This window comes from Carlito syrichta, unplaced genomic scaffold, assembly GCF_000164805.1.
Source record: "Carlito syrichta isolate Samal-C Ts95f unplaced genomic scaffold, Tarsius_syrichta-2.0.1 Scaffold316004, whole genome shotgun sequence".
NCBI lineage: Eukaryota > Metazoa > Chordata > Mammalia > Primates > Tarsiidae > Carlito > Carlito syrichta.
The window spans coordinates 666,588-693,423 of record NW_007260100.1 but is presented as its reverse complement, the minus strand read 5'-3'; the positions used below and the strand labels follow the sequence as shown (position 1 = coordinate 693,423).

Below are 26,836 nucleotides of genomic sequence, written 5' to 3'. Positions count from 1 at the left end.
TAAGACAAGCAGATACAGACACCAGTCAGGAGGTCATTCTTACAGTCCAGCCAAGAGTGGAGGCCCAGAAATGGGCTTGGAGCGAAGTAGATGGATTCAAGTGCTATCTAGGAGAGGCAGCAAGACTAAGCAGTGGCATAAAACCTCATGATTACATGATATCACTTAGCCTCCCAACACTTAGCCATTTTAATGCTCCTCTAAGAGCTGTTCCAAAGTTTATTCATCAAATGAACAGTAGCACATACTGATTTTGTTGAGAGGAAATCTCCTAGCATGATTAATAGTAATGGTGACATTTTCTTTTTAAGTTACATCAATGAATCCAATAATTCTACAAAGCCTTATTCCTATATTTCTAGTATATGAGGTACAGAATGAGGACACACACACAACAAATATTTATTGAGTGCCTGGGTAACATATTGTTCTTTTAAAAAAACAAAACAAAAACATACAGAAGCAGCGGGAAACTGACAGATTTAAAAGAGAAAGGAAGTATTTTCTATAATTTATTTGGGGCTATGAAAGTTATCGAAGTATAATACTTGCCTCAAACACTTTCCCAACAGCTGAAATTAATTTTTATGCTTAAGCAAGATACTGCATGGTGGTGAAACATATAAGGTTCACTGATTTTGAATATTCTATTCAAAATAACTCAAAAGAAAAAAAGACCATTTGTACAGTCAACTATTTGAGCTAGTAGAATGACTGAAGCATAAAGGAGAATAGACAAAAAAGATGTTTAGACCTTGTATAAATATGAAATTTGATTTTCTATTTTCTGTTTGTATAAATCTATTGGGTACAAGTGCAATTTTGTTACATGCATAGATTCTGTAGTGGTCAAGTCAGGACTTTCAGGGTATCCATCATGAGAATAGTATATATTGTACCCATTAAGTCATTTCTCATCATCTATCCTTCTCCCACACCCTCAGCCTTCTCTGTCTCCACTGTCTATCAAGGAATTTGATTTTCTTCCACAAAAAAATTCCATTTAAATTTAGAAGCTTTTAATTAATCTTGCCCATATTATTGCTATTCTTTAAACTCTGGTGAAATCTCTGAGAAACTAACTATAAAGACAGTCTTAATTCTGAATTTAGAAATGTTCCTAATTACATATATCTCCATACCAATATATTGTATATTCATCTTGAATACCTTTAATCCCCTCATTAGCTGAGTAGTAAGTAATATGATTTATATTAATAATAGAGTGGTAACCCATAGAGATTACCCAATTCTGCCTTCATTCATTTGAATGTGATTAATTTGAAAAAGGTCTTAATCCATAATGTCAGTCCCTTTTGTTTATTTCTGTTTGTCCCATTCGTTACAGGATATCTCTCTGAGGAAGATTTTTTGGTATGTGCATTTTGTTTATGCTACATATGCAAAATAGATCTCCTAAGATGAAACTCTGAGCTCATGTGGAAGTCATTTTTGGTAGTACATGAATCAGAACTTTTATTTTCTTCTCAGCACTATATTTTATTGTTTCCATCTACAGTCCAATATGCTTTTAGCGCTAAGAACCCTGAGGCCAAACGCACAAAGCACTAAGAAAATGGGAACTTCTGGCTAATACGATTTTTGCCTCTCTTTCAGGGTTCTTCCCTCCCCTGGGAGAGTGAAATCACTTTAAGCTTACTATGAAATAGGAACATGGTAAGCACAAATGATTGACTGAAGTTGGTAATGGTGATTTAGGAGTTTTCAGCTTAAAGGTCAGGTGTAAAAACTCTTAAACCTGCTTGTCAAAGTCGGTTCGTCAAACTCCTATGGATTTTTTCAGACTGCCCAAATGTCACTTTCACTACGAAGGCTTCTCTGGCCAACACAGGCAGAGTTAGGTAGTTCCTCCTTTGTATTACTATTGCACCTTAAACATATTCCTATGGCAGTACTTATCAAATACTGCAATTATTTATCTGTCTCTCTACTCAAGGATAAAGAGGAACCCTACCTTTTATTTCTGCATCAGAGCATTACCAAAATCAAGTTGGTTCTCAATAAATAATTGAAAGGATGGTCAGAGAATAGCTAATAATATGCATCTGCATAGCATAGGTTTCCACATAGTGGTAAGGAAGGTAAGGAAGGCATGGCTGGAATTATCATCCATACTTAATAGACAAGGGAACCAATGCCCAGAGAGGTTATATAACCAACCCAAGTTCAATAAATAATAAATTGAATTCAATAAATTGAATGCCTAGTTCTCATGGCAGCAAGTTCATAAAAACTTGTGGATAGAAGTGGTAGCAATACTGTTAAGTATAGCAAAGATGGCAATGGCTAGCCAGGACTGTATTAGGTAAGTATTTCAGATTGGTTGACACATTGTAGGATTTGGTTGCTTGTTCTGAAATTCAATCTTAAGAGGTTCTCAAGACATTAACTTAATTGCACATGAAACTGGACTTAAGAATATCAAAGTATTTACAATGCGAATTATTAAGTTAATGCATAAGTTCATAACGTTTGTTTTTTGGCATGACAACACAGCAGTGTTGGGAGTTTGTTTGTCATTTGTCATTTGGAGGAACAATGTTGTGCTTGTGAAAGCGCCTTCTGTTTTTCAGATTTGAAGGAAGTCAGTGCTATTTGTGGGCTAAAGAAGATGGAGTGCCAAGTAGAAAAATGAACACTTACAACATATTCTTCTGTTTGAGTTTAACAGAAGAGTAAAGGCAGCAGAGGCAGCTCCAAACAGTTGTGCCATATACGGGAAGTATGCCATAGGAAAGAAAATGGATTTGTCATTTCAAAGAAGGCCATTTTGACCTGAGTGATTCTCCACACTCAGGAAGACCATCAGTCTTTGATAAAGTCCTTTTAAATGGTTAAATCCATGATGAACCACATCAGTCAACCTGAGAATTGGCAAATGTGATGAATTGTGGTTGGTCAAGCATCATGTGACATTTGCACTTCATGGGCAAGCAAAAATGCTATGAACTTATGCATCAAACCAAATATATGTGACAAATTCTTTTTCTGTAATCAGAAGCCAGTAGAGAGAAAAATACATAAAATATATCCTACAAATATATATAATACATACGAGTCTGACCATGACTCAGACTACTAAAGAATAAGTTCCTAGAGATCAGTACTCTAATCCTAGGTAGGTAAATAGGTAGAAGGGAAGAGGGAGGGAGGGAGGCAAAGAGGGAGGGAGGGAGGGAGGGAAAGGAGGAAAGGAGGAAAAGAAGGAAGGAAGGGAGGGAGGAAAATAGCTAGAAAGGATAAATGACATACCCAAAGTCTCATAGCTTGTTAGTGGCAGTACCAGTAAATAGTCTCAGGTCTCAATGATAATATCCTTTTTTAAAAAATAAATAAATAAACAAGATATGATTGAGAAGTAATAGTTCTTTGTAAGCCTTCTAAGAATCTGGCTAATATGAGTACTGTTGGGGTTCAGAAAACAATATCCCAAAGTGAAGGCCTCAGCAGCAGCCTCAGAAGAGAAGGTTTTTCACTGACCTTCTCCTGCCCTCCTGTTTCTCAGTTCCATTTTCCCCAAAGATTAGCCATAGGAACAAAAATCTCTCTTCCCTAAGTTGGGTCACAGAAACTAGAACCCCTTTACCCAAAGCTAGTCATGAAACCTAAAAATATAACTCAAATTTCCTCTGTCCTATGTGTGTAAAAACTGGCCATAGAGAAATTTTACCTATCTTGTTTGACTGTAGTTCCTAAGATCTCCATTTCAGAAAGGGCCATATTCCATACTCAGAAGGAAGAAATGCATGCTCAGAGGCGCCAAAAAGAATGTAGACAGATAGGCCTTGCTGGGTTTCCCTTCTCAATCTATTAACATTGTATCTTACCATTTTGTTCAATCACATTTCTATACAGCTGTCCATACTTTGTTGAACCTAAGTATAAAAATGGACAATGTCCCCTATATCTTTGGGTCTTCATTCTAAATACTCCTGTACATATTCTTTAAATACATCTGTATGCCTTTTCTCCAATTGATCTGCCTTTTGTGAGCTGAGTTTTCAGGGAATCTTCAGAGTGCCAAGGGCCTTGTCTCCCACAGTATACAAAGGCTCTAATGTAGGAATTTTCCTGAGAACAACGCTGCAACATAAGGAGACTACACCATCTACTACTCTGTGATGGCATATTCGGGGGCAAGGGAACATATAATGTGACAGATCATGGTTTAGCATCTAATCCATGTTAAAACAATATTAATATATTTATTTTTATATATCCATTCATCCATAGACTTTGTTGTTACAAAATAACTGATTGAAATTATCATTTCAATGTGCCAACTAGATGGGCACGGTGGCTTAAACCTGTAATTCTAGCACTTTGGGAGGCGGAGCCAAGAGGATTGCCTGAGCCCAGGAGTTCGAGACCAGCTGGGCAATTTGGTGAGACTTTGTTTCTACAATTTAAAAAAAAAAAAGCTGGGTGTGGTGGTGTGCGCCTATACTCCCAGCTAATTGGAAGGCTGAAGAGGGAGGATCACCTGAGGCCAGGAAGTTGAGGTTGTGGTGGCTATGAGCATGCCACTGCACTCAAGCTTGGATGACAGAGTAAGACTCCAACTCAAAAACAAAAACAGTGTGCCAAACAAAGTATATTTTCTGGTCCCCACTCCTTTCAAACATTTTTTTTCTTTTTGAAAATACTCCAAGTTGATATAACCCAGTATTCAGGAGTTTTCAGCTTAAAGGTCAGGTGTAAAAACCTCTTAAACCATATTTGTAGCTTTTAAATTTTGAAAATGATTTGACTACTTTCTCTTAAAGTTAAGTATAGGTAAGTATGTATCTCTACCAAAGGTCAAAGATCAAAATTAGCTAATATTCTCAGCAAAAAAAAGACACATGATCATATTTTTGAAAGTTGTTGGTTTAACTTCTATTATCAAAGCTGCCTGTTTAACTGTTGGGGTGTGCTCTGGGTTCATAGATGGAAACAATTCGATTGCCACAAGCATACTCATATCTCACAGATGCAGTCACACCAAAAACCATATGATTTTATAGGAAAACACCATTGATTAAGAAAGGGAGCCTTCTTTAAGAAAGCCCTGCTTTGGGGATAGAAACACACCTCAAACAGCAATGAATTTGCTAACTGAGTTTCCTGTTGGGGATTATTGCTAGGGTTCCTTCTTTCAAACATATGGGCCTTTACTTGTTTGATATAAACTATTATGTATACCTTTCTGTTACTATCCCAACCAGAGTCTGTGGTCTTCCTTTTATGCCTTCAATGAATGCAGAGGACGTGTATTTATTTATTTATTTATTTATTTATTTTGAGTTGGCGTCTCACTCTGTCGCCCAGACTGGAGTGCAGTGGCCGCTCCCGGCTACCGCAGCCTCGACCTGCTGGGCTCCGGTGATCCTTCCGCCTCAGCCTTCCGAGTAGCCGGAATTACAGGCATGCGCTACCACGCCCGGCTGATTTTTTTTTATTTATTGTAGAGATGAGGTCTTGCTGCCCAGGCAGGTCTCGAACCCGTGGGCTCAGGCAATCCGCTCACCTCAGCCTCCCAAAGGCGCGGGATTACAGGCTGAGCCACCGAGCCCGGCTGGACGTGTATTTATTAAAAGATTATTTTAGATATTAATTCCTAAGATAGGTGAAATTATAATATGATGCTGTATAAAAATCTGGGTCGTTTAAGTACCAGTTCATTCATTCCCTACAAAATTTCATTACAAAGTTTCCCAATTATACCTAACATTGAAGATAATTCATTTAGGTTCCCATTATACCTGAAGCCAGCCATGGCTCATAACTTACAATTTTTATCCATGTCAGAGGTATAAAATGTCTGTTGATTCTTGTTAAAGGACTATAACATGAAATCAATATAGTTAATAGGTACATACAATAACAAAAGAAAAAGGACATTTAAAAATAAAAGCAACAGGTCTTGCAATGCTTTAAGATGTATTACTCACCAAAAACAAAGTCCGGAAGTTGCTGAGATCACCAAAAAACTCTTCTATGCTCACTGTCTTAGAGTCGAAAATGAAGTATTCTCCAAGATTCTCATAGAGCTTTGTCATGTTGTTGTGCATGGTGAGCAGTTTTTCATATTGGTCTCTGGCACTCTTTGTAAAGCTGTAGGTTTGTGTTAAGGAACATGATCCAATAATATCTCAAAGGCAATCACTAGATGCTAAGATTGAATTAAACCATCACTTCTATAAATACCTTTGTAATACTCAAATACTTGCATATGAGTTTTCTAGGGCTGCCATGAGAAAATACTATCAACTGGGTAGCTTAAACAACAGAAATACATTTGCTCTCAATTCTGGAGGCTAGAGGTCCCAAAGATCAAGGTATTGGCAGATTTAGTTTCTTCTGAGGCTGCTCTTTTAGGCTTGCAGATGGTCCCCTTCTTGCAGCATTCTCACATAGTCATCCCTCTGTCTATGTTGTCTGTGTCCTAATCGTCTCTTTTACACCAGTCATATTGGATTAGGGACCATGCTAACAGCCCATCTTAATCACCTCTAGAACATGTTTGTTAGAAAATGCTTGCTAAATGAAAGCACATAGGTATAAATATCAGAAAATGGCCACATATCTTTTTATGAAGAAGGCAAGAAACAAACAGCAGCAAAAAACTTAAAGAAAAAGATATATGTGCATGTATGTATACATTTTTAATACACATATTCTATACAGAGCTAAAAAGGTTATAGTGAATTCTATATGAGTTATGTATGCGTGTGTGTATACATATATACATAACCCATATGAGGATGGGAAGGAGAGAGAGAAGAAGGAAGAAGGCAATAGGGTTTAGGACATACTTCCCCCAAATTGGCACTTTGGCATTTGAGAAAACAGCAGAAGCAAAAAGGTCTCTGACCTTTTCCTCATCCTTCTACCGTAATGCAGTCCAGAAAATAATTCCCTAACCTGTCTCTGAAGCAAGTCATAATGACTTATTTTAGAGCTGCCTCATCATACCTGGAGGAAAGGAATGCCTTATCTTTGGAGGCATATGGACACAGAGAAGAATCTGAACAAACATGCTATGCTAAGTCACCCCCAGTTCATTACCATTAGATCACACCTCCTTTGTCAATTATATTTCCCCACTGATATGGTTTGGATGTTTGCCCCCTTAAATGTCATGCCGAAAATTGATCCCCTGTGTTGGAGATAGGGACTGGTGGGAAGTGACCGGATCCCTCATGAATGGCTTGGTGGTGGTCTAAAGGTAAATTCTAAAGTGAATAATTCTGGCTCTTTTTTTTTTTTTTTTAAAGATGCGTTCTCACTATGTTGCCCAGGCTGGTCTCAAACTCCTGGGCTCAAGTGATCCTCCCACCTTGGCGTCCCAGAGTGCTGGGATTACAGGCGGTAGCCACTGCCCTGGCTAGTTCTGGCTCTATTAGTTTTAGACCCTTAATCACCCAAAGAGCTTGTTAAAACACAGATAGCTGCTTGCAGGGGCTGAGAATGATCACTTCTAACTAGTTATCAGGTGATGCTAATGCTGCTGGTGCAGGACCATGTTCTGAATAGCATGCTAGAAAATTAACTAGAAGTGATTATCTCCAGGAATTAATTATACCACCTTTTATTTATTTATTTATTTGAGTTGGAGTCTCACTCTGTCACCCAGACTGGAGTGCTGTGGCACGCTCCCGGTCACTGCAGCCTTGACCTGCTGTGCTCTGGCAATCCTTTCGCCTCAGCCTTCCAAGTAGCTGGAACTACAGGCACACATCACCATGTCCGGCTAATTTTTTGATTTATTGTAGAGATGAAGTCTCCAAGTTGCCCAGGTTGGTCTCGAACCCGTGGGTTCAGGCAATCCTCTCACCTCGGCCTCCCAAAGTACTGGGATTACAGGCTGAGCCACTGAGCCCGGCCTATACCATGGTTTTAAAAAAAATTTAATAAATACGTGACAGTAATAACAGACATAACCACTATCAAAGCATAAAATAATCCAAATAATGTTAAAAGATGTCTTATTATATATAAACGTATACTCACAGAAATAAATTCGAATCCCCTTTTTTTCTGATTATAGAAGATACAGATATAGAAAAATGGTCCCTTTTTACAATTTGGAGATATAAAAATGTAAATAAATCAACCAAAATTTCCAACTCAGAAACAAGTATTGTAAACATTTTGGGGCATTTCCCTCTGGTCTTTCTTCTATGGCTAATAACTTTTGATTAATTGATAAAACTGTTCCAGAGAAATCAACAATAAAGGAAACCAAATCAACAATTTAAAATTAGAGATAAATTCATTAAAAATCAATAATGATTACAGAAGCAAAATTTCTTTAGGTGGAAAAGTAGTAGATTTGGAATTATAAAGAAAGACAATAGCACGGTCTGGGGCATGCTATTTTAAGATCCACTACAGTATATTAATATTTTGTGATGCTATTATTTTATCAGGTACTGATAATTGTGCCTTGAAAAACTTGATTTTATAAGGTTTTCTGAATTCTTCAATGTTTAATTATAACCTGGGGTCAAATTTGTTTTCCATGGGAACACAGTTCTAGTTTTATAATGGAAGTCAATGGGGAAATCAGATCATTTCTGGAAAATTACTTTGCAGCTGACACTTAAGGAATACACCATGATTTTGAAAGTGAAATATCCTCTACCTATGTTCTTTTCCATGCTACTTAAGTATTAGCGTTCATATTAACCATACAACAACCCCTTTTATGCTAACTAGTGACATTAAATCTTTCAACCTTCAAGTCCATTTTGATGTCAATAGACCTGAAAGAATAAAGGCATTTCTGACAGACTCTATTTTCTTTTTACCAACAAAAGGGTATATCATGCTTCATATACATTCTGGTTTTACCTTTGGGACTGTCATCATATACTTTTTGATTTTTAAGAAAATGTTAAACATCCTATTTAAGCATAGCAAAAATAAGACTCCCCATTTCTTAGCACAGAAGTGAGATTTTTGTTTTCTAGCCTCTCTTCCCTAAATAAAACAGATTCATGCCAGGGACTGCTAGGCAGAAACACTTTGCAAAGGTCACTTACTTGTAATCTATTTGCAATGCAAATTACTAAACTGTTTGTATATTTCAGAAAGCTCAACATCTGTACAACACATAGAAAAAGCCAAAGATAACAAAAAAGGCAAAATTTGTATGTTCCCCATTTATCATAATACAATTTTCCACCAGCTAAAACATGTCCATGAACTGAAACACAATTTCATAAATCTGTTCTCATAGAACAAAAACTGATTTCAGAAATTTTGTCTGTGTTGCAAAGTGAGAAAAATCTGAAAAATTCTGGGAATGGTTTATCTTCAAAATAACAAATGGAAAGAAACTCAATCTCTAAGTCCTTCACTTATCTTTAAAGTGATTACTTTGAAAAAGGGATATATGACAGGAGTCATCACTGAAATCTTTCACAATTGCAACCATGTCACCAAATCCTACATGGGACTGCAGGTGAGAAAATAACTGGACAACATCATTTCGTTTCATCCCTTTATTTCATGTGGGAAATTTTTATTTTATTTTTTAAGTAGTCACTAGATACACGATATTGGTCAGTACTGTGCTAAGCATTATGATTGATACAATGATCATTACAGCCTTACTCTCCACCCTGAATAAGTTTATAATCAAATAGTACAAGTAATTCTACCACAATCAATTTGAACATGTGGACTTTACCGTATACTTTTTCTTTCATGATATCCCCTATTCTTCATGACAACCTTTTCAAAAAGGCGGAGAAATACTACAATTCAAATCTTAGAGTTGCAGAAGCTAGATAAAGGGCACTCATCCATCTAGGATTAGATAGCATCATGATAGTCCCTGGCATGATACCTAGCTCTTTTCATATAGTAGAAGTGTATTATTTACAATGATAACGATCTTCTTGTTGCCAAATCCAACATTTGCTCCTTTGTTCTCCTTTTGAGGTCTCAGCAGCATCTGACACATTTAGCCACTTCTAGTTTCTGTGAAACATACCTTCATTCTTAAAGTTTTTGCTCTTACCTCTTCTCCTCCTCTGGCAACTTTTATAAAATCTTAGAGTACCCCAAGGGCTTGGTCTTGAGCCTTCTATGTATATTCTCTGTATAGTTGATCTCATCAATTCACATAGCTTTAAATATCATCTATATTGATGACTCCCAAATGCATATTATCCTACCTGAATCTCTCCCGTGAGGTACAAACTTTTATAGTTAACTGTCTACATGACATCACCACTTGAATTTTTTAACGGTATCTATTGATATCTCAAATGCAAATCCTTTCCTGAAGACCCTCTAATAGTTTTCTATAACACTTGGAATAAATCGCAAACTCCTACCCATGATTTATAAGGCTCTCCATGATCTGTCCCCTACCCACCTCTGCAACTTAATCTCATGCCATTCTCTCTCTGAAGTACCATGCCTAGTCGCATTAACCTTCTTTCTGTTCCTTGGACATACCAAGGTCATAGACAACTTAGGGCCTTTGCACTTGCTGTTCTGTCTAAAATGTTTCTTTTCCACCAGGTCATTTAATCCCAGTTCAAAAATCACCTCCTCAGAGAGACTTTCTCTAACCACCCAATCTAAAATATCCACCCCCATCACTGTTACTCTGGCTTATTTTATTTCATTCTGAGAATTTAATCACTATCTGCCATTATCTCTTTTGTTTATTTTGCTTATTTATCCGTTTACTTCCTACCTTTCCCTACTGAAATATATAGTCCATGAGAGTTGACCTTCTCGGTCAACTCTCAGCATTAGTCTTGTTGACCAATGACTAATCAGCCCCTAGAACAGTGCCTGGCACATAGTAGAAACAGTAGCAATTAACAACAAAATGAATATCAACAACAATAATATCTAACCTTTAAAAAAATTACGTGAGGCAATGTGGAATGCTTCCCATGGATTAACTCATTTAATCCTCACAATGGCTTCCTGAGGTTAAAAAAAAAATGACTAAAGTCACAAAAATGGAAATAAAGTGAGTATGGCTCCATTAACCAGTATGCTATACAGCTTCTTAGGGCATATTGGCTGAAGGAGTAGAACTCTTTTATGACACTGCATCGAGGATAGGTCATGGGTTGACTTGAGTACTTAAAAAACTAAAATCTCTTTTATGAGTCTTAAGCCATTTTCACAGCACACCTTTTTTATTGAGAATATTTCTATGGTACTCTTTCAGTGTATTTGAGAATTTTAATACTCTCATATTTTCATGAATCTGACATGTTGAATACATTGTAATAGCAAGGTAGGCTTAATCATAACAATTTTATTTTAAAGTTATATATGTAATAGTGAATATATTCATTAGTAGAATGATGGTCAGCATAAGTTAAGTTTGTATTTTTAAACCTGGATGTTGCCCTAGTACATATGTTAGTAGATGTAATGGTTAATTTTATGTGTTAACTTGACTGGGTTAAGGGATACCCAGACAGCTGGTGAAACATTATTTCTGGGTATGTTTGTGAGAGTGTTTCTGAAAGAGATTTTCATTTAATCAGTAGGTGAGGAAAGAAGATTGCCTTCACCAATGTGGATGGGAATCATCCAATTTGTTGAGGACTCAGATAGAACAAAAAGGTAGAGGAGGGTGAATTCTCTCTCTCTTCTGGAGCTGGGGCATTTATCTTCAGCCCTGACACATCGGCACTCGGTTTTTGGGCCATCTAACTGTGACTAAAGCTTATACCATTATTTCTGGTTCTCAGGCATTGTATTAGAACTAGACCAGTGGCTTTCCTATTCTCCAGCTTGCAGATGGCAGATGGTGGGATTTCTCAGCATCCATAATCATGTGAGCCAATTCACATAAATCTCCATATATATATTTTATTTCTTCTGTTTCTCTGGAAAACCCTAATACAGTATATAAAATTTAAAATAGGGCATTTTATTTGTCTCCCACATTATAGAATAAAAATTAAGAATATACTTTAAAGGAAAAAAGTCTTAAAGGTATGTAGTAGGATGTCTGGCTAAAAAACTAATTTATTATCAAATGCATTTTATCAAAGGCTCAGTGACTCACAGGCAGTTTGGATTCTAGAAACTGAATGTCATTTTCTTGTCATAGAAATACAAAGTATTGGCCAGGTTTGGTGTTTCAGCCTGTAATCCCAGTACTTTGGGAGGCTGAGGCAAGTGGATTGCCTGAGCCCACGGGTTTGAGAACAGCCAGGGCAACTTGGTGCGATCTCGTCTCTACAATAAATAAATTTTTAAAGAAAGGAACTACAAAGTATCCTTATAGCTACCTGCAGATTTCTGTTCAATTTATAATCTAAAGTGGTTATATCTGTAACTAAACTGTGTACATGGGGAAGAAGGAGAAAGCTTGGTTTATGAGTAGAGATTTTTTTCTTTACTTCAACAGCTTTAGAGGGTACAAATAATTTTGGTCTGGATTTTAAAGTGTACCTGCCACCCCCACCGTGCACATTGAACCTGACAAGTGATTTTTCAGTAGAGATTTGAACTAGGCTCTTGTCACTCCTTACATGGGGCTACTTAAGATTGAATATAACCAAGACTTTAGAAAGTATGTTGTAGACTATTGTGATTGACTTGACTGGGCCCAAGCAGCCTGTCCTTAGCAGTGATTTGAAGGCACTGAGGGCCTGTGGCCATGTTTAGGGCAAAATGAGAAGGCAAAGTTATGGACACACTGTATAACTAATGCTAGAACCTCTCCTGATACAGCTCTCTGAGGAACTACTGAAGAGCAGCAGCCGAAGGGCATTTGCTTCAGAATACCCAGATTTACTGGCCTTTGGTGCCACAGAAGAGAGTGACAGCAACTATAGCAGCATCAAAGAACAGGGCACATTGGGGAGGATGATTAGACTATTCTAGGGTCAAAATGTAGTAACCTCTTCTCATCTGTTTAAGCAACCTTGGAAGTCTTCTTGAAATATTTAAAGAGAAGAACCCTGGGAGAACAATGAACATTCCATGATAAAGTAATTCACAGTAATTTATATTCTAAAATGAATATAATTTTAATGTGGTAAGGTGGGACATATCTAATACATATAAACTTATCAAGTATGAGGGGGGAAATATCGAGTGATTTTCCTTTTACTAGTCCTCTTTCAGATTCCTTGTTTTACTAAGACAAATATTTCTGATTTTTCAAGCTTGGAAGTTTTTCATGATAACTTTGAACTAAAATCACATCATCTTCTCCCTAACAGAAATGTTTTTGGAAGGTTTATAAATTAAAATGTATGCAGTATTTTGAAACACTAGCAGGTAAACTGCTAATCTTTTGAAAGTATTATTAATTTGAAACTGATTTGGTCTCAATCATGAATCTGGAAAGTTAATTTATAAAACATACATTGTAAGTCCCACAAAGTATGTTTATATTAACTCATTTGAAAATCTGACCTAGAAAAGCAGTGATCACAATTACTTAAGTTTTTTTGCACTATGTAAAATTCTCTAAAGCCTTTATCGTCTATGTTTTTGTGTGACTACACACAAATCTATAGATTATATTTCTTAGTAACATAGTAGCAGTATGGACACAAAATTCAACCTGAAATTAGCTATAATTTCTCCATAGGCTTGTACCCAAATAAAAAGTAAGTTATTTTCTTTAAATTTTTATGTACATTTTATATTGGTTTTGACTATCTTAGGCAACTATATCTATCCATAAACTGGCTGAAGGTAGGTGCTGTAACTCTTGCCCTCTGACTTGTAAAATAGTATCACTTCATCCAATAACTAGGTGGAGAACACTGTTTATTATTTTACTGAATTTTGATGAAAAGAGTAATTGTTACCATAGAAAACTTGTTCTATTAGAATTGGAGTAAACATTAGCAGAGCACTGGGGATGAAGGAGTTTATATATCTTACAGATAATTGGGTCAAATCAGTTGTTACAATTTCTCATCTTCATAGCCAGTACATTAGTTACTTGCAATTTTAATAAAAAACTTGAAATATTAAATATCATTACTGCTGGATTGTTGAAGAACATGGAAAAATCAACTTGAGATCCACTTAACCTTCATACAAGCTTCGGTTAGCAACCTAGCATAATTACCCATTTAAATAAAAGGAAGTCACAAATACACAATCTATTAAAAAACATAGACAGCATTTCCACTTTCCATAACCTATCAGAAAAGATTCCTCTAAATGCTAAAAGCAAAACATGAACTTTTCCATTTAATTTGAATAATTTTTAGCTAGACATTATTATTTCAAAGAAACATCTTTAAAAATTATATTAAGGCATAATTAAAGTAGTTGAATTTACTTATAAACCACACATTATGTGGTGAATATGTGTTGACAAATATTTTAAAATGTGAAACACTAACAAGGATAATATGGAATGCATGCATTCATTTTCATTTGGGATCAACATAATACTTTAAGAATAGTTTAGGATATAGACTAAAAAATCCTTTAAAAAATCAGATTACAAAACTGAGGCATAAGACATTTAAATAACATAACAAAGAAAGTATGGACAGTGGTAAGGATTTTAAACCAAAGTCCCCAGTTTTTAACACATAGGAAGCAATTATGCTACTGCAGAGATGAAAACATTCTGTAATGACCCCACTTTTCCATTGATGGCCTGAGTCAGCTGGGATAAAGAAAATGCTTTTAAATCAGCCTCCAGTTAAAGCCACAAATGTGATGGTTATTAGAGAGATAAGAAGTATACTCAGTACTTCTGTTTTTCTCTATCTGCACTCTCTTGTGTCTTTCGTGTGTCTTTATTTTTACCCTTCCTTTGAAGATAGAATCTATCTTTGCATTCTTAGACACTCAGTAGAGTTATTGCTTCATTAATTTATTCAAGTATAGTGATTAAATGCCTACTGTGTGCCAGGTATCATCTAGGTATTGATGACAGAGTAGTGAATATTCAGACAAGGTGACTACTTTCCAGGGAGATGACAGTTAGATGGGAGAAAACATACATTAAACATGTAAATGCAAAACATTTTTAAATTTGAAATTTGAAAAACATGATTGCAAAGCATATGTTGTCATAAGAGTATATATTTGAGAAACCTAACTTAGCCTTGTGGGGGGCAGGGGTGGGCCATGAATCTGGTAATACCTCTTGAAGGATGAAACATTAAAACATTGAGACCTGAATGGTCAGAGCCAGGAGAAGAAGCACTGGAGCAGGATGAGGGAAGACTCAGAAGGATGTTAAATATTCTAGGAACACAAAGAAGAGGAAAAAGGCCTATAATGCCAGAGCCTATAGATTAAGTGGGAGAAAAGAGAGATGGTTCCTGAGGTAGGTGAGAAACAGATTTTACAGGTCTGTTAAGCGTTTTGAAATTTTTCTTGAGAAAAATGTAAGTCACTGAAGAGGTAAAAAAGTCATTGAAGTCATAAAGAAAAGCTAAAACACATATACATGCACTAACAACAATAACAAAAAAATTAGAACCTATGGAGCATGGAATAATTTCTGTTTGCTAGTTCCTAACTGCTAGTGAGAAAAGTACATATTATATGCATATCCAATTAAAGTATATTTGATAAATTATCAAGAATGTTGCATAGAATCAAAGACAGTTAAAAAATAACAGGTGTTAGGCAATACATTACCAAGGTTGGCATAAAAACAGTTGCATTTAAAGTAACATAAGAGTTGTGATTAGAAATTTTTGAGATTGATGTGTACATTTTGGAATGTCAGTATTAAATAGTCATAGTACATATACATAGATGTTAATTCGATCAGGTTCTACCTCTGGCCCTACCTCACATTCAGCTCTGAGCATTATTTATCATGTGGTAATAACATAAAAGAAACTGCTAGGGATTAAGTAGAGTAAAAGAATGTAAAGTGATAAGACATGACTCCTATCCCTCACTGAATTTATAAACTAATGTTGGGAGACAGATAAATAACAACAGGCCAGCAGCAGAAACTAATGTTGATTGAACTCTTACAATGAACCAGGCACTGAATTAAATGCTTAATAAGCATCATCTTACTTAACCCTCCCAATGGCCCTATGGTCTATGTATGCTATTATTAACTCCATTTTACACATGATGAAATTAGCCTCAGGGAGGTCAACTCAACTGACTTTCTCAGTGCCATCTAGATAGTACGTGGTAGATTCAGTATTTGAACCTGAGTAATGCTTCCCTACATCCCCGCAATACAAAACTATGTACACAATGTGTTCCCCTGTTAAAAAAAAGTGTGTCATAAAATAAGCTCCACAAAAGAATTCAAGAAAGATGTCAGAGTAATTCTGGAAGGAACTTCCAAATTCCATCTTGAGGTATGGAAAAGACCTTTCTATCCAGAGAGAAGACATTCCAGGCAATGAGAATAGCAGGAGCAAAGGTGTCAATGTATCTAGAACTCTATCTAGATATCAAGGATCTGTGACTATTCTGAGGTAAGGTAGTTCGGGCATGCAGGGAGATAAAGAGGGGAATAAGCCTGGAAAGGAGTGAATGCGATGCATATTAAGGTTTTCAAGTTTTCTTTGTAAGTAATGAGTATATTCAATGTTTTTTATGCGGAGATATAACATGATCTTGTCTGTGTTAGGAAGTTTATTCTGGCAACAATGGGAAGGATGGTTTGGAGAGATGAGAGATTAAACCAAAGGAGAGCACCTGAAAAGCTAACAGAATAGCACTGCAAATGGAAAGCAAGGATAAAAGAAATACGGAGGAGGTAGAATCCGTGGGACATGGTGACTGACTAGATATTAGCAGTGAGAAAGAGGGAGGTATTAAGGATGCCACTTAAGTCTTCCAGCCTGGGGAACTCAGTGTATGTTTTGTATAAGCTTTTTTCTTTCTTTTCTTTTTTTTTAACAGAGCTAGAGAGACAAGAAAGGAAGCACTATTTTGGGGGAAAAGAATAATGACTAGTTTTAAACATGCTGAGTTTGAGATACCTATGAAACACTGGGGTGGTAACCTCTAGTAGGTAGTTGAAATATGTGGATTCCTTGGTAAAATGGGGGATCAGTGTGTCCTGTAACAGAGAAGAATAAAGCCAAAGCAAATGGAGCAAAACCAGGAAGACTTCCTCTTATCCCATCAGATAGAGAACAGGATAGCTCCTTACAGGGCTCCCTTAACACTCTTGTTGGTTCAATGAATATTCCTTTAGTCTGAATGTGCTGGGCCTCAATGTGCTCTCCCAAAACATAGAATATTTTGGAAATATAAGTCAAACCAACAGAGCAAAATATTAGATCCTGCAGTCTGTGCTTACAGCTTCCAATGATCATAAAAGATCATTTTATTATAAATGTCAATGAAGCAAAAGGTGCAGTCGCAGTGTGAATTTTGTGAAAGGGTAGGTCCCTTGGGGAATCAAGTTTTATTGTTTTGAATATTGACAGAGTAGAATAAAAGAGTTTAAGAAATATTACTACAGACTAAAGAATAACTGGATACAGATATGAAATTAGTTAGAAATGGTGATGCCAAGTACCTGAGAATCATTATGCTTATTATTATATTGTGCCGTGTGTGTGTTTTAATTTTTATGGTATGATACTTCTGATATTTCTGATATGTCTGCTGCTTTGGGATGAAAATTTAAATATTTGGGTTTGATTGTACACTTCAATATAATTTTCTGAATTCTTCAGGCATTTTATGTTTCTATTTTTCCCATTTTATAAGTATTTTCCCTATGTCAGTTTTCAAACACTCCATTTTAGATTTGGGAATTATTCTATATACTAAATTATAGGTTGTTTCCATGCTTTTTCAATCTAGGCAGTGGTTTCAAATTCAGCTGATACTGCTTTACCATTTCATGTTTATCTTTCCTTACGTAACAGAAATCACCAGTGAAGTAAAGAAGTGGCAACATAAAGGGAAGAGTATTCCAAATCAAGCTTATTACTAGAGATAAGAGCCAACTCTGTGCATTTAAAAGACCTATGAACTGAGGCAAGAGATATAGTCCTTTATTTCCATGGTCAGGATGATCTGTGTGATTCATTCCCTCAGTTCTGTTGCAAAATAAAGAAATTAGAGTAGTAATTCTAAAAGGTTCCTTCCAGCTGTAAAATGCTAGATTCTAAAAGTATTCAAGGTAAAGTAAAAGCACTAACATCTTGATAAAAAGTGAACATTTTGATTTTTTAATGGAACCACTTAAATATATTATTTAAGTTGGTTGCTTAATGTATGTAATCTTCCTATTCTAGACTGAATATATTTTGCACATTTGTCTATGTCCTGTGATCTCTAAAACATTGCTAAGAACCTTGTAAGTAAGTACATGGCAACCTCATTCTAAATTTAACCTACAGTAAACTATCTCAAAGACAGACATATTACTCTAAAATAAAATAATGGCATTAGACCATAAACTTTATATTTTCTAACCCAATTGCTTATTGAAGACTCATTTCTTTTCTATCTGGGCTGTTCGTCATCACTGACATTAAACTTCTAACTCCTTCATGTCTACACCTTATATAAATTTTCTTAAATGATCATATAACCCTAACCGTAACCTAACCCTGACTTATTCACTTACTAAAACTTTTTGCATGGTTGAAGACAAGTATATTTCAGGATATAAAGAGCTTTAATCTAATACCCCAATCATGATAGTCAAACATTTCATAATGTTTCCTTGCATTTATTCAATATAAGTAATATCTTCTGGCCCAACTCTGAGCTAGAATTTCCACCAGAAAAATTTTATTTTTGCTACACAAATTTCTTCTCAAAGCTGTTTTTTGTTTGTACTACATTTCTTATGCTCTTCAATAGCTTTTTCTATTTTTTAAGTTTCCATAAATATATATGTGTATGTATATATATGAATATATATAAATATGTAAGATTTATTAACTTTACTCAGTCACTGGCGTGTTTTCTATTTTTCTAGTATCAATTTAATATATATATTAAATATAAAATTGCATTGCTTAATTCTGAAAGGCATTTTAAAATGTTTTATGTGAAAGAAGCTATTCAAATACAGTAGTGTTACTTCCAAAGAACACATTCTTTTTTTTTTCCCATTTGTTAGAAGATAAAAATGTGCCCTGTGAAAATTTTCTGCTTGAGGAAAACAAACAATAACAAAATAGCTTCAGTAGTGTTCAGTTTGTGACATGGATACAAACTAGGACTGCAAATCTATCTTTAATGTGTTTGCTGTCTCTAGGTGTTTCTGACATCTCGAAAAATTATGTGATCTTAGGAACCATATATATTTCAATGTCAATGTGTTATTCAAAGCCAGCATTTGGACTAGAAAAAAGAAAAAGGAAGAATCTTGACGAGAGATGTGCACTCCTATGTCCATTGCAGGCATTATTCACAATAGCCAAGAGGTTGAAACAATCTACGTGTCCATCAATAGGTAGATGGATAAAGAAAATGTGGTATAAATGTATAATGGAATATTATTCAGCCACAAAAAGAAAGAAATCTTGTAATATGTTACAGCATGGATGAACCTTGAGGATAGTATGCTGAATAAAATAAGTCAGACACAGATGGACAAATACTATATGAATCCACTTATAAGAAGTATCTAAAGTTGTTAAACTAATAGAAACAAGCTAATAGAAAATAATCAAATTCATAGAAACCCTGGTGATTGCCAGGGAATGGAAGAAGGGGGATGTGGGGAATAGTTGTTTAATTGGTTTAAAGTTTCAGTCATTCAAGATAAAAAAATTCTAGCAACCTGTGGTACAACATTGTGCTTATTGCTAACAATAATGTACTACACATCAAAAAATTTGTAAAGAGAGTAGATTTCATGTTATGTATTAATATATATACATACATATTTTTGAGTTGAGCCCTCACTCTGTTGCCCGGGCTGGGGTGCAGTGGCACAATCATGGCTCACTGCAACCTCAACCTTGGGCTTAGGCAATCCTTCCACCTCAGCCTCCTAAGTAACTAGAACTACAGGCACATGCCACCATGCCCAACTAATTTTTTTGATTTTTTTGTAGAGACGAGGTCTCGGTGTCTTGCCCAGGCTGGTCTCAAACTCCTGGGCTCAAGCAATCCTCCCGCCTCAGACTCCCAAAGTGCTGGGATTACAGTTGTGAGCCACCATGCCCGACCTCATGTTATCTATTTTTTTTTTTTTTTAACCACAATATAAAAAGGAAAAGAATGGCAAACTTCTATTTGGGTCACTAACTGTACACACACACACACACACACACACACACACACACACTCCTGAGTGGTCAACATGGCTCTGTGTAAGTTCGAGAGAGAGGTCAGTGACTTTCTCCTTTTCCCATGAGCAATTCAGTATACACAGGTTTTGCTTAGGAGCCCAGAGAAAAAGTGTATGGGGTGGAGTGTTTATGTGTGTGTTTGCATTTGTGTGTGTGTTTACATTTGTGTGTGTGTGTGTGTGTGTGTGTGTCTAGGAATGGAGGGAAGGCAGAATAAAATGCCAGTAAATGTGCCCAGATAGACTTTGAGACCTACATTTTAGAGGTACTTTGTGACAATCCAAAGAGATATCTTCTTTTTTTTTTTTTTTTTTTGAGTTGGAGTCTCACTCTGTCGCCTAGACTGGAGTGCAGTGGCACACTCCCGGCCACCATAGCCTCGACCAGCTGGGCTCTGGTGATCCTCCTGCCTCACCCTTCCTAGTAGCTGGAACTACAGGCGTGTGCTACCATGCCTGGCTAATTTTTGATTTATTGTAGAGATGAGGTCTCGCCAAGTTGCCCAGGTGGGTCTCGAACCCGAGGGCTCAGGCAATTCTCTCACCTCAGCCTCCCAAAGCGCAGGATTACAGGCTGAGCCAGCCAAAGAGATGTCTTCTAAGTTATACAGAGTTATCCTGAGAACAGCAATGGAGTTTGAGCTATTAGCTACAACAGAACAATCTTTTTTGTTTGTTTGTTTTTGAGTTGAAGTATCACTCTGTCGCCCAGACTGGAGTGCAGTGGCCGCTCCCGGCCACTGCAGCCTCGACCTACTGGGCTCCGGTGATCCTTGCGCCTCAGCCTTCCGAGTAGCCGGAATTACAGGCGCACGCTACCACGCCCGGCTGATTTTTTGATTTATTGTAGAGATGAGGTCTCGCTGCCCAGGCAATTCACTCACCTCAGCCTCCCAAAGGCGTGGGATTACAGGCTGAGCCACTGAGCCCGGCTACAACAGAAAAATCTTATGATTAATCTGACCATAAGTGGAGAAACTGGCTTGCTCCCTCCCATGTGTTCTCCTCTTTGTAACGACCCTGGTGCTTTGGAGGATGCACTGTTCATTGAAAATATTGAAAGCAGTCACTGACTGGTCTAAGGAAACTCAGATGTAGATACAAGCTCCAAATAAATGATAGAGCATGTCATATATATTATATATTAGTACATACACACACACTTATACACGCACACACACACGTGCCCAGTTTAGTGAAAGTTTCAAAGAATCAAAAGCAAAACAAAACACTATAATTGTTAATGTATGCTTCCATTGTATATCAATACTTGAATCACTCTGACATAAGATTTAGTGTTTGTTTCTTTTTAAAGTGTGGGCTCTTTCCTTTTAGCCTTTCAATGTATTCTCATTTTAGTGGGGTGGGTGGGGGAAAGAAATTTTCACTCACATGTAAAACAAAAATATATCTCTTTTATCTGCAAATGCCCAGACACTGTCAAGACATAAGAGCAAAGTGTGCCAAAATGTTAGGCTGTTAGTTCTTTTGCATAAAACACACATCCAAACACATATTAACTGAACAGCAGATGGCAGAGAAAAGAAAATCAGTTAGCTTGCAGTGTGGGTGAAACATATCCAATAAGTTCTGTAAAGATGGAAACCTGGGTATAAGAGACACCATATTGAGTAAGCAAATGGAATGTCTAATTTGATTCTTTCATCTTTACTGCTTTTGATTTATCCTGTCTATAAATATATTTTTAACACGATGCCTTAAAGCTATTTTTTGATGGAAAGGGGGTAGAAGGAATATGTTTATACAGTAACATATTTAGGGAAATAATCTAGAAATACTTTTTTTTTTGAGTTGGAGTCTTACTCTGTTGCCTAGGCTGGAGTGCAGTGGCCATGCCTCGACCTTTAGGACTCAGATGATCCTTCCGCCTCAGCCTTCCAAGTAGTTGGAACTACAGGCGTGTGCTAACATGTCCAGTTAATTTTTTTTGCTATTGTTGTTGAGTTGGAGTTTCACTCCGTCGCCCAGGCTGGAGTGCCATGACACACTCACAGTCACCACAGCCTCGCCCAGCTGGGCTGCGGAGATCCTTCTGCCTCAGCCTTCCAAGTAGCCGGAACTACAGGCACGGCGCTACCACGCCCAGCTAATTTTTTCTATTTATTGTAGAGAAGGGTATTGCCAAACTATCCAGGCTGGTCTCAAACCCGCGGGCTCAGGCAATCCACTCACCTCAGCCTCCCAAAGTGCTGGGATTACAGGTTGAGCCACCGAGCCCGGCCCATATATATATATATATATATATATATATATATATATATATATAGTTTATTGTAGAGACAAGGTCTTGCCCTGTTGCCCAGGCGGGTCTTGAAACCTTGGGCTCAGACAATCCTCTCGCCTCCGCCTCCCAATGTATCTTACAGGTGTGAGATACCACACTCAGCGATAAATACTTTTAATGATGTGTAGTGCTTCCTAATACTCATTAGTAGGTGAAAATTAATTTAGATAAAAATACGAATGTACTAGCCAAAAAATGATGAATGTGGCTGTACATTAGTCTAGTATATACAAGAAATATCTTGAGCTCATTTTATGACTCAAATAAATTACTTATATTTTAACATAATCGAGTTCGTAAATTATTTTTTCTAATCAAAATAAAATAAAAAACAGACAAATAGGAATAAGAATCTTAACATGTGGCAAAGAATCTTTAAACATTTGTATGTTTATGATTTAGGAATTTCAGCTAGTCAAAATGACATTTTATTTATCTAAATTAGGTTGAAACTGATATGCATAAACTGAACAAGAATAATGACAGATGCTAGATCTAAAGAAAATAATGAAATGACTTAATACTTAAGGAGCTAATAGTTTTATTTCTAGAGCAAAAGAATGACGTGATTAAACTAGCCTCCAAAATACTATTTACCTATGTTTTGATACTATCACAAAATAAGAAAACACAATCCCCAAACTAACAACAATAGAGAAGAGAAGTGATTGCTTCTGGAAGTGTCTTTACTTTTATGTGAATTATGAAAGAATTGATACATAGATTGTAGAGAAGGGTGTGAAAAATGCTATTAAAAGGCAAAGTAAGTATCAGGGAAATGTCAACTTTGGAAAAGGGTTAAACCTATAACAAAGGAGTGTCCTAAGGTCACAGATACTTGTCCATAAAAATAAAACATATTGAGTATTCTTAACATTTTAGAACGAAGGGAAATAAGTTAATTATACCATAACTATTCTGTTTATAAGTGGTGGGGATCTTTCTCAAACAAATTTTCAAACTGTCCTATAAAACAAGCTCCTTTTCCTGCATACTTTTAATCTGCTTATTTTTCCCTCTTCTAGAAATGACCAATTAAAAATACCCCAGAGACCCCCTTCTATAAAAACACAAAGAACTACATACGTTGCTCCCCAGGACAGGTGTGCATCAATTACTGTGGCAGGCAATGAGTGAATCTTTGCAATTGCAATGCTGAACTTAATGTATGCACATTTGCAAAGCAAAAGGATATTAATCAATCATGGAGAATCACTGAATGCAGCTCAGCAGAACTGCAGACCACAGTCTTGCTTTCCTTTGATGCCACTTGGCTGAAACCTCAACTCGAGCAGCAATGTTGTCCTTCTGAGACTAGGTTTTATGTAGTTCTGGACAGGCTGAAAATGGTATTGTCACAGTCCATTATAATTTTCATAGCAGCCATCTTGAAGCTCTAGGAATCAAGTCTGTTTTACATGCATAAAAGAAAGCCCCAAGTCCCGGGCAGGTGGGTAGGTGGTTATTTCTGGCTGCAATTTTGCTAAGTTTCTAAACCAGCTCTGCTTTAATTAGGAGTTTTTCTTCTGAGTTATTTTGATGTTAATAATATATGGCTGTTGCACTCCTTGTACATGTTCCCAAACAGTGATATAAACATTATTAAATCGAATCAGTGTTTATGGAGTATTCCATATGCTACCCACTGTGAATCTTTTGAAATGTCATTTTAGTGGATAATGCATAAAGAAAGGTTGGTATATACAATGACATGCTTTTGTTCCTTCAGTCAATGATTTTTATGAAAAATTTTCTACAGATGGTAGTTGCTTTCAATTTGTATTTGACCATATTTTAAAAAGAATATTGTTAGACTTCTATACAACAAATATTTAAATTCACAAAGACTTTCTACTCCAAAGAGTATGATAATTAACTTTCCCTTGACTAAATTAAAGAACAGAGACAATGCTGCAAGTGCCTTAGATGAAATAAAGTAGATCACATTGAAATAAAGCCTCCTAGAACTATGCATTAATAAATATTTAACAAGAGGTGAAAACCAGGTACCACACCTAAAATACCTAAAGCAACATTATGAAAAAACCAAGACATGCAAAACTTAGTCTTGCCTAAGAAATTCGAGTGACTGCCCAGACTGGACTAGTACTATGCATTATAATAGAATGTCCTTCCTGTATTAATATTCAACTAATATTCAACATAGTCATTAAAAGTATTTTAACCAGATGGTCCTATATTTCTGAATATGTATATATGTACTTTCTCTCCTTGAGCAATACAATCAAGTGCATTATGTCTCTAAGAAGCAGAATTGCAGATGCAGATTGCACGAATCTGGCACAAGGCCAACCACAGAAGAGTCTGCTCACATGCATGTGGTGGACAAGGTAGGCTGTTCATTGACCTTTTCATTCATAGCCATGCACACAAATAACAATGATCATCACTAGGGTCAATGTTTCTAAACTCTAAAATGAGTGATACACGTTTAAGAAAAACAATAAACTCTTCTAACTTTCCAACAGTCTCATAGAGACAGTTTAGGTTATCACTGCCTGAATGAAGAACATTAAAAGAGCTATCAGTGGCGTTTTCTTCTGGGCACTGATATATTTGAGTCTCAAGTTGCACAGGCCTTTTCTCCTTTACTATATGTGGGCTCTTCCAGATCTTGCAAGCCTTTGTGTTTGAGTACAGAATATCACAATATGTCTGCTAGACTAGATAGTAAAAAAAACAAGAATGAAAATTGAGATGCCGTCATTAAAAAACACAAGGGATGAAAAGCAAAAATTCTTTTTGCAACTCATAGATTTAAAAAATTTATTCTTTGACTAGTTCATTGTATCTACTGTGAATATGGGGTTGACTGTTTTGTCATTTTATTGATCTTATGATGCTTTCCAAACAGCTGGCAGGCAGGCACTGTTCTTTATAGTTAATGAAAAGAATTTTATATGAAATGACAGTGCAGTTGGCACCTGAAAATATTAAGTGGTACACCTGACTTTGAGCTACATGAGGTATTTATGTGTTCCTTCTATTTTTGCTTTCTATAGGAATAAACAAGGCACTTTTTCTCATGAGCCCCATATCACCCCCTCATGACTTGCCAGAACCATTAGAGCAAGTGGCTTCCCAAATGGGAATACCATTGAAGTCTCTGAATTACCAATAAAATATTTGTCAGTTGTTTAAATATGTCTTATTAAAAGCAGAAGCATTTTTAGCACCAAAGGGTAGCTGCTCCCCTTAAAGATGCTTATTAGTAGAGTCAAATAAGATTTATATACTGAATATACAAATAAGAGCCCGATTTTAGAAGTTCAATAACTTATTTGGTTTAGCCTGTAAACAGCCTCTCTTTTCTGAGCTCGCCTTTTAAAAACTTGGAAAAACTTAAGAATACATGTTAAAAGATTTCTATTTGTAAGAATATATCATAATTTATAGCAAATATTGGAGTAGCAAAAGATCTTTTGCTATTAACAACCTACTTTTTTTGTCAGGAAGAAAATCTCAAAGCAACATCTCTAATCTAACTTCAATTTTGAGTGGAAGGCATCATTTGAAAAGGTATATTTTTTTCTCTGTGAAAAAATAAAACAACATCAGTAGATTCAGCTGAACTCCCAGATCTCTTCAAAACTGTACATATTAAACCAGTGGTTAATAGTTGGCGATGGTTTCTGGTGTTTCCTTTCCATATGCCTTCAGGCACACACATGTAATTTTGTGCTTCAAGGAGTTAGTACTTCATAAAAACAGAGATGAACAGTTATAAAACATATACCAGTGCCCTTTGGAAGTAATTAAAAATACGGCCCTTCTCCGTACTCAATTCCTTTCCTTTTGGCATTGCCCCTTCTATATCCTATGTTCAGCTTCCCTTCTAACTCACAAAATAAATTTGATTTCTTTTTGTAGTCTCCCATAAAGAATCATATGCTTAAACGTACAGAAATATGCCCTAAATGATATTATTAGGATTCTAAATACAATTTTAAAAAAAACTGCATTAAAACTAATTAGAATAAACTCAGGAGAACACTGGCTCCAATTCACAAACTATGTAGACTAATTTTATTGTCTTCAAAAGAGTCTCCAAAGTGAGAATTACAACAATATAGTTTCATTAAATACATGTATTTGATAAATACAATAAAATTTAGTTACAATTAAATTTTCAACTCTACTGCTGTGGGCTTTTGCATTTGACACTAACATTTGTTCATCCAAATACTTTAATAAAATTGTGTCTTTCCAAATTATGTCACAAGCAAATACATTTTAAAGGTATAAACTAGCAAGTCATTTGTATGAATATGACTAAA

General features: G+C 36.1%; 1 protein-coding gene across 1 annotated transcript in view; it reads right to left on the bottom strand.

Moving 5' to 3' along the window:
* DIAPH2 (diaphanous related formin 2) overlaps positions 1-26,836 on the bottom strand; it is a 650,570-nt gene that overhangs the window by 228,640 nt on the left and 395,094 nt on the right. The window contains exon 19 of the mRNA XM_021706787.1: positions 5,955-6,119. Within this exon, the coding sequence (XP_021562462.1) occupies positions 5,955-6,119 (165 nt within the window). The remainder of the gene's footprint in view (positions 1-5,954; positions 6,120-26,836) is intronic.